This window comes from Anabrus simplex, chromosome 13 (genome assembly GCF_040414725.1).
Source record: "Anabrus simplex isolate iqAnaSimp1 chromosome 13, ASM4041472v1, whole genome shotgun sequence".
NCBI classification, from domain to species: Eukaryota; Metazoa; Arthropoda; class Insecta; order Orthoptera; family Tettigoniidae; genus Anabrus; species Anabrus simplex.
The window spans coordinates 88251724-88265401 of NC_090277.1; the positions used below are offsets into that span (position 1 = coordinate 88251724).

Genomic DNA, 13678 nt, shown 5'->3' on the forward strand with positions numbered 1-13678 from the left:
GGTCATTGCCTACCAAGCGACCGCTGCTCAGTCCGAAGGCCGGCAGATTATGAGGTGTCGTGTGGTCAGCATGACGAATCCTCTCGGCCATTATTCTTGGCTTTCTAGACCAAGACCGCCATCTCACCGTCAGATAGCTCCTCAATTCCAATCATGTAGGCTGAGTGGACCTCGAACCAGCCCTCAGATTCTGGTGAAAATCCCTCACCTGGCAGGGAATCGAACACGGGGCCTCTGGGTAAGAGGCAGGCACGCTACCTTTACCCCGCGTGGCCGGCTATTGTAAAATATCACCACCCCTGATTATAAATTGTTGTTTGGTAAGTAATTTGTTTCTTTTGCATTAGTTTGATTTTGTTAACATCTTGAAAAATTTCGCATATTCATGATAATATTTTTTGACTGAGTAATTTCCTTTTCTCAGGATGTTGCAGCTTGCAGGTGTAATCTGGTTGATATAACTCAACCATACTGAAAGCCATTTTCCCAATCTTCCTCCAAGCTTTGAGATGTTTGAAGGTGTGGTAGCCACAGTGCTAAACCGCTACCTCGGGAAGTACATCCAGGATCTTGACATTGAGAACTTGAACGTGGGCATCTTCAGCGGCGATGTGCAACTCACAGACCTCAGACTCAAACCCGAGGCTTTGGTAAGTATTCATCTTGACCTTCCCATATAACTGGAAACTCTTCATGGTGGACATATTTTTCTCATTGGTTATCGTAGTGGAACGATGAAGTAAATTGAACTACTTCTGTCACTGTCTACTCGGATAATTACATAATATATTTTTACATACATTATTAATTATTACACACAGAACCTGACCAAGCGGGATGAGCGGCGGATGCTGATGATGATTATGATGCTTGTTGTTTAAAGGCGCACGTTATTTAAGATGTTTCTGCTTGGTATTGTTATTTTTCTTTAATCGTTTTATCTCTGTCTTTAGACTTTTTTAACATCCTTAGCGTGTTCAAAGATACTTCAGTGGAACCTCGTTATCTCCAATCACCTTGAGAACTAAATTTTATTTCGATTTATCGAAATGTCGAAATAGAATGCCGTATTTGAGCATGTATAGCACATAATGTAATCATGTGTACTGAATACATTATTTTAACAGTATTAAAAAATATACAAACTAACTCTATTTTACGGCATCACTTTAATTATAACGCGTATTACAGTAACTTTTCAGAAGACAAGATACAGTACATGCAGTAGGGAAACAAGAAACATACCTCGGTTAACACCTTTGGAAAAAAATCCGTTAGTTTCTTCTGTTTGTTACTGTTAACCTTTCCTCCCTTCACGTTGAAACTTCTCGTCAACACCACGCAGCCGAGATTCGTAAATGGAGCTTGTCAACCGTGATTTAGGGGTTTGCTTTCGTAAAACCCTTAACCCCATGGCACTACAGCCCGCTGCTCAGCCCGAAGGCCTGCATATTACTAGGTGTCGTGTGGTCAGCGCGACGAGTCCTCTCAGACGTTATTCTTGGCTTTCTAGACCGGGGCCTCTATCTCACCGTCAGATAGCTCCTCAATTCTAATAATGCAGGCTGAATCTCGAACCAGCCCTCAGATGCAGGTAAAAATCCCTGACCTGGCCGGGAATCGAACCCGGGGCCTCCGGGTAAGACGCAGGCACGCTCCCCCTCATACGTGACCGGTAATTACCCTAATTCACACCCGAGAAACAGCGAGGTTTCGCCTTTTCCGATCATTAGAAGTTATAGTTTCTCGGTTCCCGTCATGTTAGCTCCCAGCATCACTGTAAACCTTTCTTTACTTGTTAACAGCTCCTCAAAAAATCACAAATGCCGTATTGCACAGTTAATGTTGGACAAAATTCGAGTTTACAGAGAATTTTTTGCTCCAAGGGAGGAAATGTTTGCTTCGAGAAATCGAGAAATTCGTATAACCGAATTTCGAGTAATAGAAAAATAAAGACACGTGAAGAATAGGACAAACGTCCGGGAAATTGAAGTTACTTCGAGACACCGAAAATTCCAGTAATGGAGGTTCGACTTCGCCGTCAAGTGCCACCAAATACAGTGGAGACAATACGCGACACTCAGCGAGATATCGAGGGACAGCTATTACAGCCCTCTCTAGTGGATTGGCCTGAGAACTACTGATTCTGTCATAAGAGCACGTGTATTTGTGTGTGAAGATTTTGGTGTTATTTATGCGTTTCCAGTGAGTTGACATAATTAAATAGTATCGTGACTGTGTCATTCCTTGATATCTCCTCTCAACATGAGGGGAAAGGTATGTGCTGTGTTTGGCTGCAGTAACTATGAAGTAGAGAAGAATGCGCGGTCTTTCTTCCGTTTCCCTCGTGACAAGAAAATGTAATATTGTGTTTGCATATATATTCTTCCAATGACGAAGAGATTTTTATAGTACTTCATAATCTTCTGACCTGCTCGATCCATATTTTAACTGGCTTAAAATATAATACGCATATTTTATTGTATAGTGCATTGTATTGTGTCGTTGTAGGTGTGATCTGTGGGTTTGATTTAATTCAGGAAAATACATATGCATATGAGTGTGGCTGGTTGCGTTCCAAGTTACCCCATTTGGAATGCCGTAATGCGTCGTCAAGCACTGAAGAAAATATGAGTGATTTAAGAAATGTACATATTTTGTTGAAACAATATGATGAAGCAAATTTGCTTTACCCTCATGTTTTTGAGGCTAAATTTATAGATTTCCTTTCTGTTAGTAGGCTGTAAGTTAAAAGGAAAATTGTCCAGGTCTTAAATGTAAATTCATTGAATCATGTGTGCAAGGAATGTGCCGATATTTTTGTTGACAAGTGTTTTAATATGATGATACAATGCTTTTAAATGAGAAAAAGAGAAAAATCTAGGCGTGAACGTTCAGGCAGGAATTCTAAAGCTAAAAATGTAATGCATAAATAAAAGATCAAGCCCTTTCACAGCAGTCCATTTCACATCTTGATTATATGTCTAATTTCAGTCTTTAAATAATAACCTGTTAAATAATTCTTCATTCATTTATTCAGAATTGCACCGGGCGAGTTGGCCGTGCGCGTAGAGGCGCGCGGCTGTGAGCTTGCATCCGGGAGATAGTAGGTTCGAATCCCACTATCGGCAGCCCTGAAAATGGTTTTCCGTGGTTTCCCATTTTCACACCAGGCAAATGCTGGGGCTGTACCTTAATTAAGGCCACGGCCGCTTCCTTCCAACTCCTAGGCCTTTCCTATCCCATCGTCGCCATAAGACCTATCTGTGTCGGTGCGACGTAAAGCCCATAGCAAAAAAAAAAAAAAAAAATATTCAGAATTGCTTTAGCAACTTTGAAGCTCCTATCTTAGTAACACTTTCTTTCTAGACGTAATTTTCTTATCCATTTCCGGAGGTCAGCAAGAGGAATGCCAAGTGGGAGGACGTAGAGCAACAGGTACTATACTTCGACAGGAAGAAGTGGCGAGCGCTTGTACACCACACCCGGGAAACTGGAGCTGGAATATTATGATGATAATGCCGGCCCCGTGGTGTAGGGGTAGCATACCTTCATCTTATCAGGAGGCCCCAGGTTCTATTCCCGGCCAGGTTAGGGCTTTTTACCTTGATCTGAGGGCTGGTTCGAGGTCCACCTAGCCTACGTGATTACAATGATTACAGTTGAGGAGCTATATGATGATGACATAGCGGATCCGGTCTAGAGAGCCATGAATAATGGCCGAGAGGATCCATTGTGCCAGCCACATGACACCGCGTAAATTGTAGGCCTTCGGGATGAGAAGAAGTCCCTTCGTAAGCCAATGCCCTTCGGGGCTGTTGCGTCACGGGGTTTGGGTTATTATTATATTTGTAGGATTTTCTTTAATCTACATCTTGGTGTAACCATTTTATAATAATTATATAGCGTTTACCCCATATTTACTGTCCTTCTAGGAAAGTTTCATTATTGGCCTAATAGTTTTTGTATGTATACATATTGTGTATATTTTTTGTTGTGTAGGCTATATACTATTTTTATAAATACTCATGAACCGTTAACAATATTTTATTTAATATAGAGTACGGCCTATGTCTTTCTGAAAATGTTCCATTATCACCAAGTCATCAGTGATCTGCATTTACGGCAGTCACCCATGTGGCAGATTCCCTATCCGTTGTTTACCTAGCTTCTTCTTAAATATTTTCAACGACCTTGGAAATGTATCGAACAGTTCCCTTGATAATTTATTCCAATCCCGTACTCCTCATCTTATAAATGAATATTTGCCCAAATCATCTTCTTCTTCTTCTTCTTCTTGAGGCGCCTTCTCCCAGCTCTGGACGTGATGTTGCAGCATTGAAAGCATCTTCTGAAGTGCAGTTGTGCCATCTTCGGATGTCCTTCAGCCATGAATTCTTCCTCCTGCCAACAGACCTTTCCCCCTGTATTTTACCTTCAATGATGAGTTGTAATAGCTGGTACTTCTCGCCTCTCATAATGTGCCCTAGATATTGGGTTTTTCTTTTTTTTAACAGTAAGTAATAGTTCTTTTTGTTTCTTCATGCGATGAAGGACTTCGTCATTTGAAATTTTCAGCACCCACGGTATTCGGAGTAGGCGGCGATATAGATACATTTCAAAAGCATCAATTCTTTTTTCTAGATTTTGGTCAAGGGTCCAGCTTTCACATCCAAAGAGAACAATGGAGAATACATAGCATCGAATCATTCGCATTCTTAATTGCACACTTCGGTCCGATTTTGTAAATAGCTGTTTCATGCTAAAAATTGCCTCCTGGCCTGTTCTATTCTAGATTTTATCTCCCTCTTGGAATCACATTCCTCATCTAGCACAGTACCCAAGTATTTGAAGCTTATTCTTCTGCTTATGTCATTCCACGCCAATTCACCACTGACAGCTCAAAACATACTAAAGAGTTGAGCATCTCACCTCCTTGCTCCCAAGTCTTCCCAGCCCAAAGTGTGCAACATTTTAGTAACACCACTCCTTCGTCGGAAATCACCCAGAACAAATCGTGCTGCTGTCCTTTGAAATTTTTCCAGTTCTCGTATCAAGTTTGCTTGGCGAGGGTCCCATACACTGGAGCCATACTCTAACTGCGGTCTTACCAGAGACTTATACTCCCTCTCCTTTTCATCCTTACCACAACCCCTAAATACTCTCATAATCATGTGAAGAGATCTGTAACTGTTCTTAACTACCTCTGTTATTATTTTTAGTTGTACCTTTCAGATCAGCAATACGTTTTAAGATACATACTATTTGATATAATAATAGGGTATTTGGTCGCATAATTCAGAATATTTAAGCTACTGTGATTTAAAGAGTTTTCTGGACTGCCAAGTACGATTCATTACGACTAAGATACTTTTCTATTGCGTCATATTGCTAAAAAGGCAAAATAAGAACAATGAAAATGTCGTCGAAATGACTGATTCTCATAGCAATTTACTGGCACTGATCTTCCCAATATGGTGAAGCGCGTAAAACTCGGCTTCAGCGAGCGAACCAATTATTCTGTGCTCATTGGTGCGAATGCATTGCAGTCGTACTGGTGTTGATTGCAGTATGTGCTGTCATTTTTATATTATTCTATGCTCGTTGTAGTACGCTACACACACTCTATCCTGCCCTACGCCTAGACGAGGACTCACTACAGTTGGATACTGTTGGAGACAACGAGCTAGAATAACATAGAGGGGCTGTAAGCCTGTCATCAGCGCTCCCTGCTTGAAGCGAGTTGGTAAGGGACAGCCATGTTATCGGTTGTCAAAACAAAACGAATTGGCGCGAGAGCATATGTTGAGGTGACAGGGAGATCGTGCATGCCAATTTAATTCCCTAAGTTTTAAGAAGTGAAAACATACATTCTCGCTTTCAAGAATGTCAGCCGTAAGCTCAGCGTATGGTTGTTCTAATCGGAGTAATAAAACCAAGGATATATCGTACTTTAAGTAAGTATTACTGAATTATAGCCGAGATTCCTTTTTGTAATTTCTGTTTGTAATTAAATCGATTTTATTATTTACTTAGCGAAAGTACGGTTAGCCACGGTTATTATTTGTCGAATTATGTTTCAGATTTCGTTTAAAGAACAAGGAATTAACGGAACAATGCGTTGTGAGGGCGAAAAGAGATCAATGGTATCCCACTCAATTCAGTTGCTTATGCTCTGTACATTTCCAGCCCTATTTAATTTTCATTCACATTTACAAATAAAGGAAATGGAGCGCCCACAACCAAGAAAACGTAACTACAAAAAAAACCCACTTATTTCGTTCAAACGTACACTAAGTATGGTAAATACAGTATTTCACTGCTATTTTTGAAATGTATACAGCCTTTATTGTAGATGTCTGTTGCCTTGGTTTTTAAAACTATGCCACACTTCATAATGGACAACTTTCAAGCTTACCTTTCAGCTAGTAATCCCAGTATGATATGGTAATGGGAGAAACATGATATCCCCCCCTATATCATAATAAATAATTACACTAAACGATTATTGTGGTAAAGTATTCATGGGCCGCCTCTATGGTGTACTGGTTAGCGTGAGCAGCTGCCACTCCTGGAAGCCCGGGTTCGATTCCCGGCTCCGCCACGAAATTTGAAAAGGGGCACGAGGGCTGGAACGGGATTCTATCAGCCTGGGGAGGTCAACTGAGTAGAAGTGGGTTCGACTCCCACCTCAGCCATCCTCGAAGTGATTTTCCGTGGTTTCCCACTTCTCATCCAGGCAAATGCCGGGATGGTACCTAACTTAAGGCCACGGCCGCTTCTTTCTCCTCCCCACAAGGCCGCAATATGATGAAGTGGCGGTATTCGCTTTAATGCTTCAAGCTATCGGCAACGGTCTTTAATTCTCCCCCAGTGGTTCTAAAATGCGTATTTTCTACACTTTTCGTCATTTAAAGGCCATGCCCCCTTGCTTGTGTGACAACAGGAAACATGGCGGACTTTCGTTCTATTAGCTTCACCCAGGCAGCGCTTCCGCCTCTCTATGTTATTCTAGCTCGTTGGTTGGAGATGATCATACCTATAGCCCATTCTCAATGGATGTGACGTAAAGAATATAGCTTTTGTGATTGGAACCAGTATAGTGACGAGTGCTCTTTGGTCGGAACTACAGAGACAGAATCGTATTCTTTGATCGAAATCACGAACTTTTTAATGACGATACTACAGTCTAAAGTGTGAGATTTAAAATAGATAATTTGTTTCCTGAAAAACGGAACATTTAGGCCTACTGTACGATTTAAAAGGTAACTTACTCCGTACGTAGAACAAAATGAGAATATACCATATTGTTCCGAGTAAATCGTACATCTTGCAAGCCTATAATACAAAAAAGGTTGGTATTGCAGCCTACGGTGATAGTGAAGGCTGGGAAATACGGAGCCGCGTTGACAGTAAAACTCGTTCTCACTCGGGGCTCGCGTAACACAACATTCTGCCGCTAGGTGCGCACTTCTAAGACATAACACTGTGCGGTGGTGGTGGTTATTGTTTTAAGAAGACGTACAACTGAGCAACCATCCTCTATATAACACTATTCAGAGAGGAAAAATGAAAGGGATCCGACACTTAGGATAATTTTTTTTTGCTAAGGGCTTTACGTCGCACCGACACAGGTAGGTCTTATGGCGACGATGGGATAGGGAAGGCCTAGGAATTGGAAGGAAGCGGCCGTGGCCTTAATTAAGGTACAGCCCCAGCATTTGCCTGGTGTGAAAATGGGAAACCACGGAAAACCATCTTCAGGGCTGCCGATAGTGGGATTCGAACCTACTATCTCCCGGATGCAAGCTCACAGCCGCGCGCCTCTACGCGCACGGCCAACTCGTCCGGTACTTAGGATAATAAAGGTATCGGCCAAGTAAAGACAAGGGCCACGAAGGGCGTGAAAATGAAGGACTCCCTAGGCCTCGAATGCTCCAATACCATCGGGGTCGGAAAGTAATGAGAGTTGACCGAAGGAGGTCGGATAAGATAGGTGAAAGTGAGGAGCGTGATGCACGTAAGTGGAAATAGTGTCAAAAGTCAGCTAAGGGCCCCGTGGTCACCAACCAACGCTTCCAAGTTAACCCTTGGCCTCTTTTAGTCGCCTCTTACGACAGGCAGGGGATAACTCAGCCAAAGATCTGGACAGAAGTTACTAAAACCTTTCTCGTACAGTATTGCGAGAATTGTCATCGAAATGCGATACTAATCGAAAGATATACCGAAAACCTGTGGATAGAATAGTGTTAAAATTAAGTTTGAAAGTGGCTTGATATTTGTATGATTGGATTGGAGACCTGTATCATTATGGTGACATTTTTATAGTATTAACGAATTTTTTTTTTGCGTGTACGAAAGTGGACTATCTACATTTTCAAAACACTTTTGTTTATATACGTATAAAATCGAGTTGACACTGGGTCATTCAGTTATACCCTCTTGGCCTGCTGTTGTAAATAAGTTATCAGTAAGGCATTTTAACATGATAGGCTACTGTGGAATTATTTGCACCACAAAAAAAAAACGGACCTTAATAAACATTCAGAACACACGGTTTCTTCGTCAGTTACAGAATTAGCACTATAACAGCGAATATTCACAAGCACTTATCATAAATTCCACGTTAATCATAGGAAGACATTTACCACTTGCCTTACATAGGCGATCTTGGCGGGAGAACTAATAACTATATATACATTTGTCATTCTTTATTTCCCAATCTTGTCTTGTGTATAATATAACGGTATAATATATAGCTATAGTTGGTATATACACAGCCAACACGATCTACACTGCGCCCTTCATAAAGGAGTTAAAGTGACGCTTCAAGTTGACCGTAGTATATAAGAGCAAAGATCTTCAAGTACAAAGAGGTTGTCTACAGCAGTGGTTTCTGCATTCGGAAGGCTTCGGCTACGCTCGGGTGATGGCGTCACAGAGAGACCCGCCTGGCTGTGGAAAATCACCCGCCGCTAGTATCGCTAGCAGTCTGTGCATGAACTGTGATTTCCTTTATCTGTGCAAGTGAGTTTTAGTTCTGATTTTATAGTTTCTTGGTGCTTTCTATGAGTTAGTATCTAGTCCTATGGTGAATACTTGCTTTCTTATTTGAGCGATATTCTGAGTTCGACTTGACTTGGGCTGCACATAAACATGCCTGGTATGAGGTGCACGGTTGCTGGGTGCAATAATAGCGTGGTGAAAACCAAGAAAGATCCTTCCAAAAGTCACATCAAATACTTCAGTTTCCCCAAAAATGAGGAGCTGAGAAAGCAGTGGATCCAAAGATGTGGGCGTGACGGAAAGTGGAACGCGGATACGTGCCGGGTGTGTTCCGAACATTTTTCTGACAGCGATTTTCAACGGGATCTGAAGGGCGAATTGTTAGGGCTTCCTCTCAAACGTATACTTAACAAGGACGCTGTACCCTCTATAAATTTGGGCGATTTGTATAGCATTGAGCAAGGTTTATATTGCATTGCAGGGTGGATGGCAAAACAACACAAAAGCACTCATCCACGATTCGGTCTCCAAAGAGACATAGGAGGAACAGATCAGAGTACTACGTATTGTTCGGAGTCCTGGATTCGAAATCAGCCATACGATCATCTTACCGAGCCGTCACCTCAGTGGTCACAAAATGTACGAGATATGGAGAAATGTTTCTGTTCTTATCACGGACGTACAGTCCGAAGAGGGCCTAGAGTGACTCAGAACCTGGTTTCTTTGATATGTGCAAGTTATCCCAATTTAAGTAGAGACCTGGTAGCCACGTTTGTGAAAATAAGGACATATGCTCGAATACAATTTTTAAACAAACGGGGGAAAATTGAAGTAAGCGGATCTACATCTCGGAAGGTAAAGACGATGAAAAAACTTAACCATTAAGGTAAGATTCACTTTATTATAATAGAAATGTTCGTTTGTTTTTACGTTCGCTTGCGTGTTTGTTGGTAATATTTAGGTCTCAGTTTTGTTTTACTCAGAATGCCTTATTGGATTTCAGTAGCCCTGTATGTCCACTAAAATCCTGTTAGCAATAACCACGGTCTTGTGAAACGATTAGCTGCAGGTTATTTATTGCATTGTACAAAATAGAACAGGGAAGTAATTGAGTAAAAACAATTGAATTATATGTATTTAGAACGAATACATTTTTAGTCAATTGTATTTGCAATCGTTAACTTTTTACAACATGTAGTTCATTTTTACTCGTAATTTAATTCTTGAAATGAATTAGTAATCGTTACCCATTCCGTTAATAGTCCTTCTGGTGGCCGTGATCATTAAGCGTCAGGTCCCTGAGCCCAAGTTGTCAGGCTCGATCCTCTTTGATCCTGGCCAAAGAGGATAGAATGATCCTGACTCAGTCCGGTGGTGTGCTGAAGTACATCAGCCCGGTATCGGGTTTAAGGTTAAGTCTGATGTTGTTGATAATACAAGAGAAGTAAGGAAGTAGCTCATACAGTAGTGCATTAGAAGAACTGAAAAATTTTCCTCATCATCACTTAATTTTTTCGATTAATGGATGGTTTATATTTACCATATGGCTGTTACTGCCGGGAGTAGGCCTTTCCGAGGACATATTCGGCTTGCCTGGTCAGGTCTTTATATGGGTGACCTGCGTGTCTGCATATGAGATGATAATGAGGTAGAGAAAGGGTGAAACCCAGTGTCGGCAAATAACTTACTCCTGTTGAATAACACCACTAGATCCACTCAAGGATTAACGTCACCACCCGACGAACGAATCACCATCAACATCATATGCTCTCACTCAATACCAAAAAGAATGCGAATACTACGGAGGGATTTGACACGTACTCTGGTAATCAGAAATGTCCAACAGTCTTCAATGGTCAACATTCTGACGGCAAAAATTTTGCCCACGAGCGGGACTCGAACCGGCTGATTACAGGGGTCAGATGATTAAGGATTTGAAGCTTTAATAATAACATTGTTGTTTGAGACATCAGTCCATACATTTTACAAAATGTAGGTAAATTTTACTCGTAATTTAATTCTTGAAATGAATTAGTAATCGTTACCCATTCCATTAATAGTCCTTCTGGTGGCCGTGCTGCAGCCCTCCATGTTACCCTATCATGTGCTAACCTTTTCATTTCCATGTAACTAGAACTACTGCATCTTACATCTGCTCTAATCTGCTTATCATATTCATGCCTTAGTGTACCCCTACTGCTCTTACTGCCTACAGTTCTCTTTTAAAAAAAAGAAAGAAAAAAAACTGAACAGGTCCTGGGTGTCTTAAGATGTGTCCTATCATTCTATCTCTTCTCATCAAATTTTGCCAAATCAATCTCCTCTCACCAATTTGATCCAGTATCTCTTCATTCATGATTCGCTCTACCCATCCCACCTTCAGTATTCTTCTGTAACACCATATTTCATAATGTTAATAATAATAATAATAATAATAATAATAATAATAATGATTTTATGTTCCACAAACTACTTTTACGGTTTTCGTAGACACCGAGGTGTCAAAATTTTGTCCTGCAGGAGTTTCTTTCATGTGCCCCTGTAGAATTCAGCAAATGCAAAGATGTAATTTGTCCCAAGCAAGGGCGCCCATAGGATAGGTTGTAGGGGGGGGTGGGGCTAGACCTAGGGGTAGGTAGTATTTTTAATATTTTGGAAGATGAACGGCGACTTGTATTCCATGGTAGAATACCACATACAGTATCCCCTACCACTTCTATGCAGTACCGATTTTCAAATCATTTTCTTGAAAGAAAAACACCTGACTATATTAGATTTTTCCCTTTCCCTGAGACCTAGGGGGTGGGGGGCGTCCCCACCTTGCCCCCCCGGCTTGGACGCCCATGCTCCCAAGAGGTCAAGGCTTAGTGATGAGAATTTTAAGAACCAGTTATTTTGTAAAGTAAATGTTAAATTAAAATTTTAAAAATTGTGGGAAAAGATCATTTTGAATATACCAAGGTATCTGAATTAGTCTCACATAGTGATGATAGCCACTGAAATGGTCATTGCACTGGCCTTCGGTTCAGAGGCCCCCGGGTTCAATTTATGGCTGGGTCGAAGATTTTAAGTACATATGGTTAATTCTTCTGGCACATGGACTGGTTCATTTTAAGTCTTCTCTTCATATACAGGGTCCCTCGCATAAACTAAGACTGAACACATGGTGTTTGTACTCTGGACGACAGCAGCTGCCTCAGCCGAACTTGTCGCGCGCGGCCGCCATTCATTAAGCTTGTATACAATCTTATTGTATATGAAATCTTACCTTATAAAAGATGCCGGAAGTGTCGTCTTTCCTGGGTATTACAGGCAATGTATCTGGTAACCACATTCTGGCTGACGCGAGTGAGTTCTGTCACTGTAATGTTTCTGATTTCATTCATAATGTTTTCTTTCAGTTTACTCCACAAGTAAAAATCACACATTGTTAGATCTGGAGAACAAGAGGGGAATATACCAGCACTGATCTCTCTGTCTACAAACACTTCTGAGATTATAGAAGGCAATCTTCTGCTGTATGAGCAGGGGCTGAATCTTGTTGAAACCACCCATGCGTTTCTTCTTCCATTAACTGATGGATGAATGGAGTGAAAATGTCATCTTGGCACCTCTCTGCATTTACTGTTGTCTCGAAAAAAAAAATAGGCCCAATTATTCGTCTTGCACTAACAGCACACCAAACACCGATCCTCCTGTCATAATGAGGGACTTCATAAACACCATTAGGATTTTCTGCACACCAATAGCGAGAGTTATGACTGTTCACACAACCATTAAGATGAAACCAGAACTTTTACATACGAAAATACGGTGAGCAACTGCAAAATGTCCTCGATAATGTTGTGAGATGGACAGTAAGCAATGGTACGATGATAAATGGGGTTAAAAGTCTAGTTGTGAGTATCACAAATAGGAAAAGTCCTCTCAGTATTAATTACTGCATTGATGGGGTGAAAGTTCTGTTTGGGGATCATTGTAAATACCTAGGTCTTAATATAAGGAAAGATATTCATTGGGGTAATCACATAAATATGATTGTAAATAAAGGGTACAGATCTCTGCACATGGTTATGAGGGTATTTAGGGGTTGTAGTAAGGATGTAAAGGAGAGGGCATATAAGTCCCTGGTAATACCCCAACTAGAGTATGGTTCCAGTGTATGGGACCCTCACCAGGATTACTTGATTCAAGAACTGGAAAAAATCCAAAGAAAAGCAGCTCGATTTTTTCTGGGTGATTTCTGACAAAAGAGTAGCGTTACAAAAATGTTGCAAAGTTTGGGCTGGGAAGACTTGAGAGAAAGGAGATGAGCTGCTCGACTGAGTGGTATGTGGAAATTCTAAGTTCCCAAGGAGGGAATTAGATATATTTCCACCAATAGAGCATGTCAAAAAACAGATCAGATGTAAGACTTTTCAGGCGTTTGCTCTATTAACCAGCGTTTCGTCTTAGGTCTGACACTAGACTCATCAGAGTGGGATGTGTCAGACCCTACCCACTGACACTGGGGTGTATGCAGGTGAACTTATCAGAAGCCTTATATGAGAGGCATAGTCTGATACCTGCATACGGGAGATAAAACTCCAATTATTGCCCGCCTAGCAATTCCGAATGGAAATTCTAAGTTCCCAAGGAGGGAATTCGATATTTTTCCACCAATAGAGCATGG

General features: G+C 41.2%; 1 protein-coding gene across 1 annotated transcript in view; it reads left to right on the forward strand.

Annotated features, from left to right (window-relative positions):
- Positions 1 to 456: 456 nt before the first annotated feature.
- LOC136884959 (intermembrane lipid transfer protein VPS13A) overlaps positions 457 to 13678 on the forward strand; it is a 263969-nt gene continuing 250747 nt past the window's right edge. The window contains exon 1 of the mRNA XM_068230153.1: positions 457 to 650. Within this exon, the coding sequence (XP_068086254.1) occupies positions 510 to 650 (141 nt within the window). The 5' untranslated portion in view covers positions 457 to 509. The remainder of the gene's footprint in view (positions 651 to 13678) is intronic.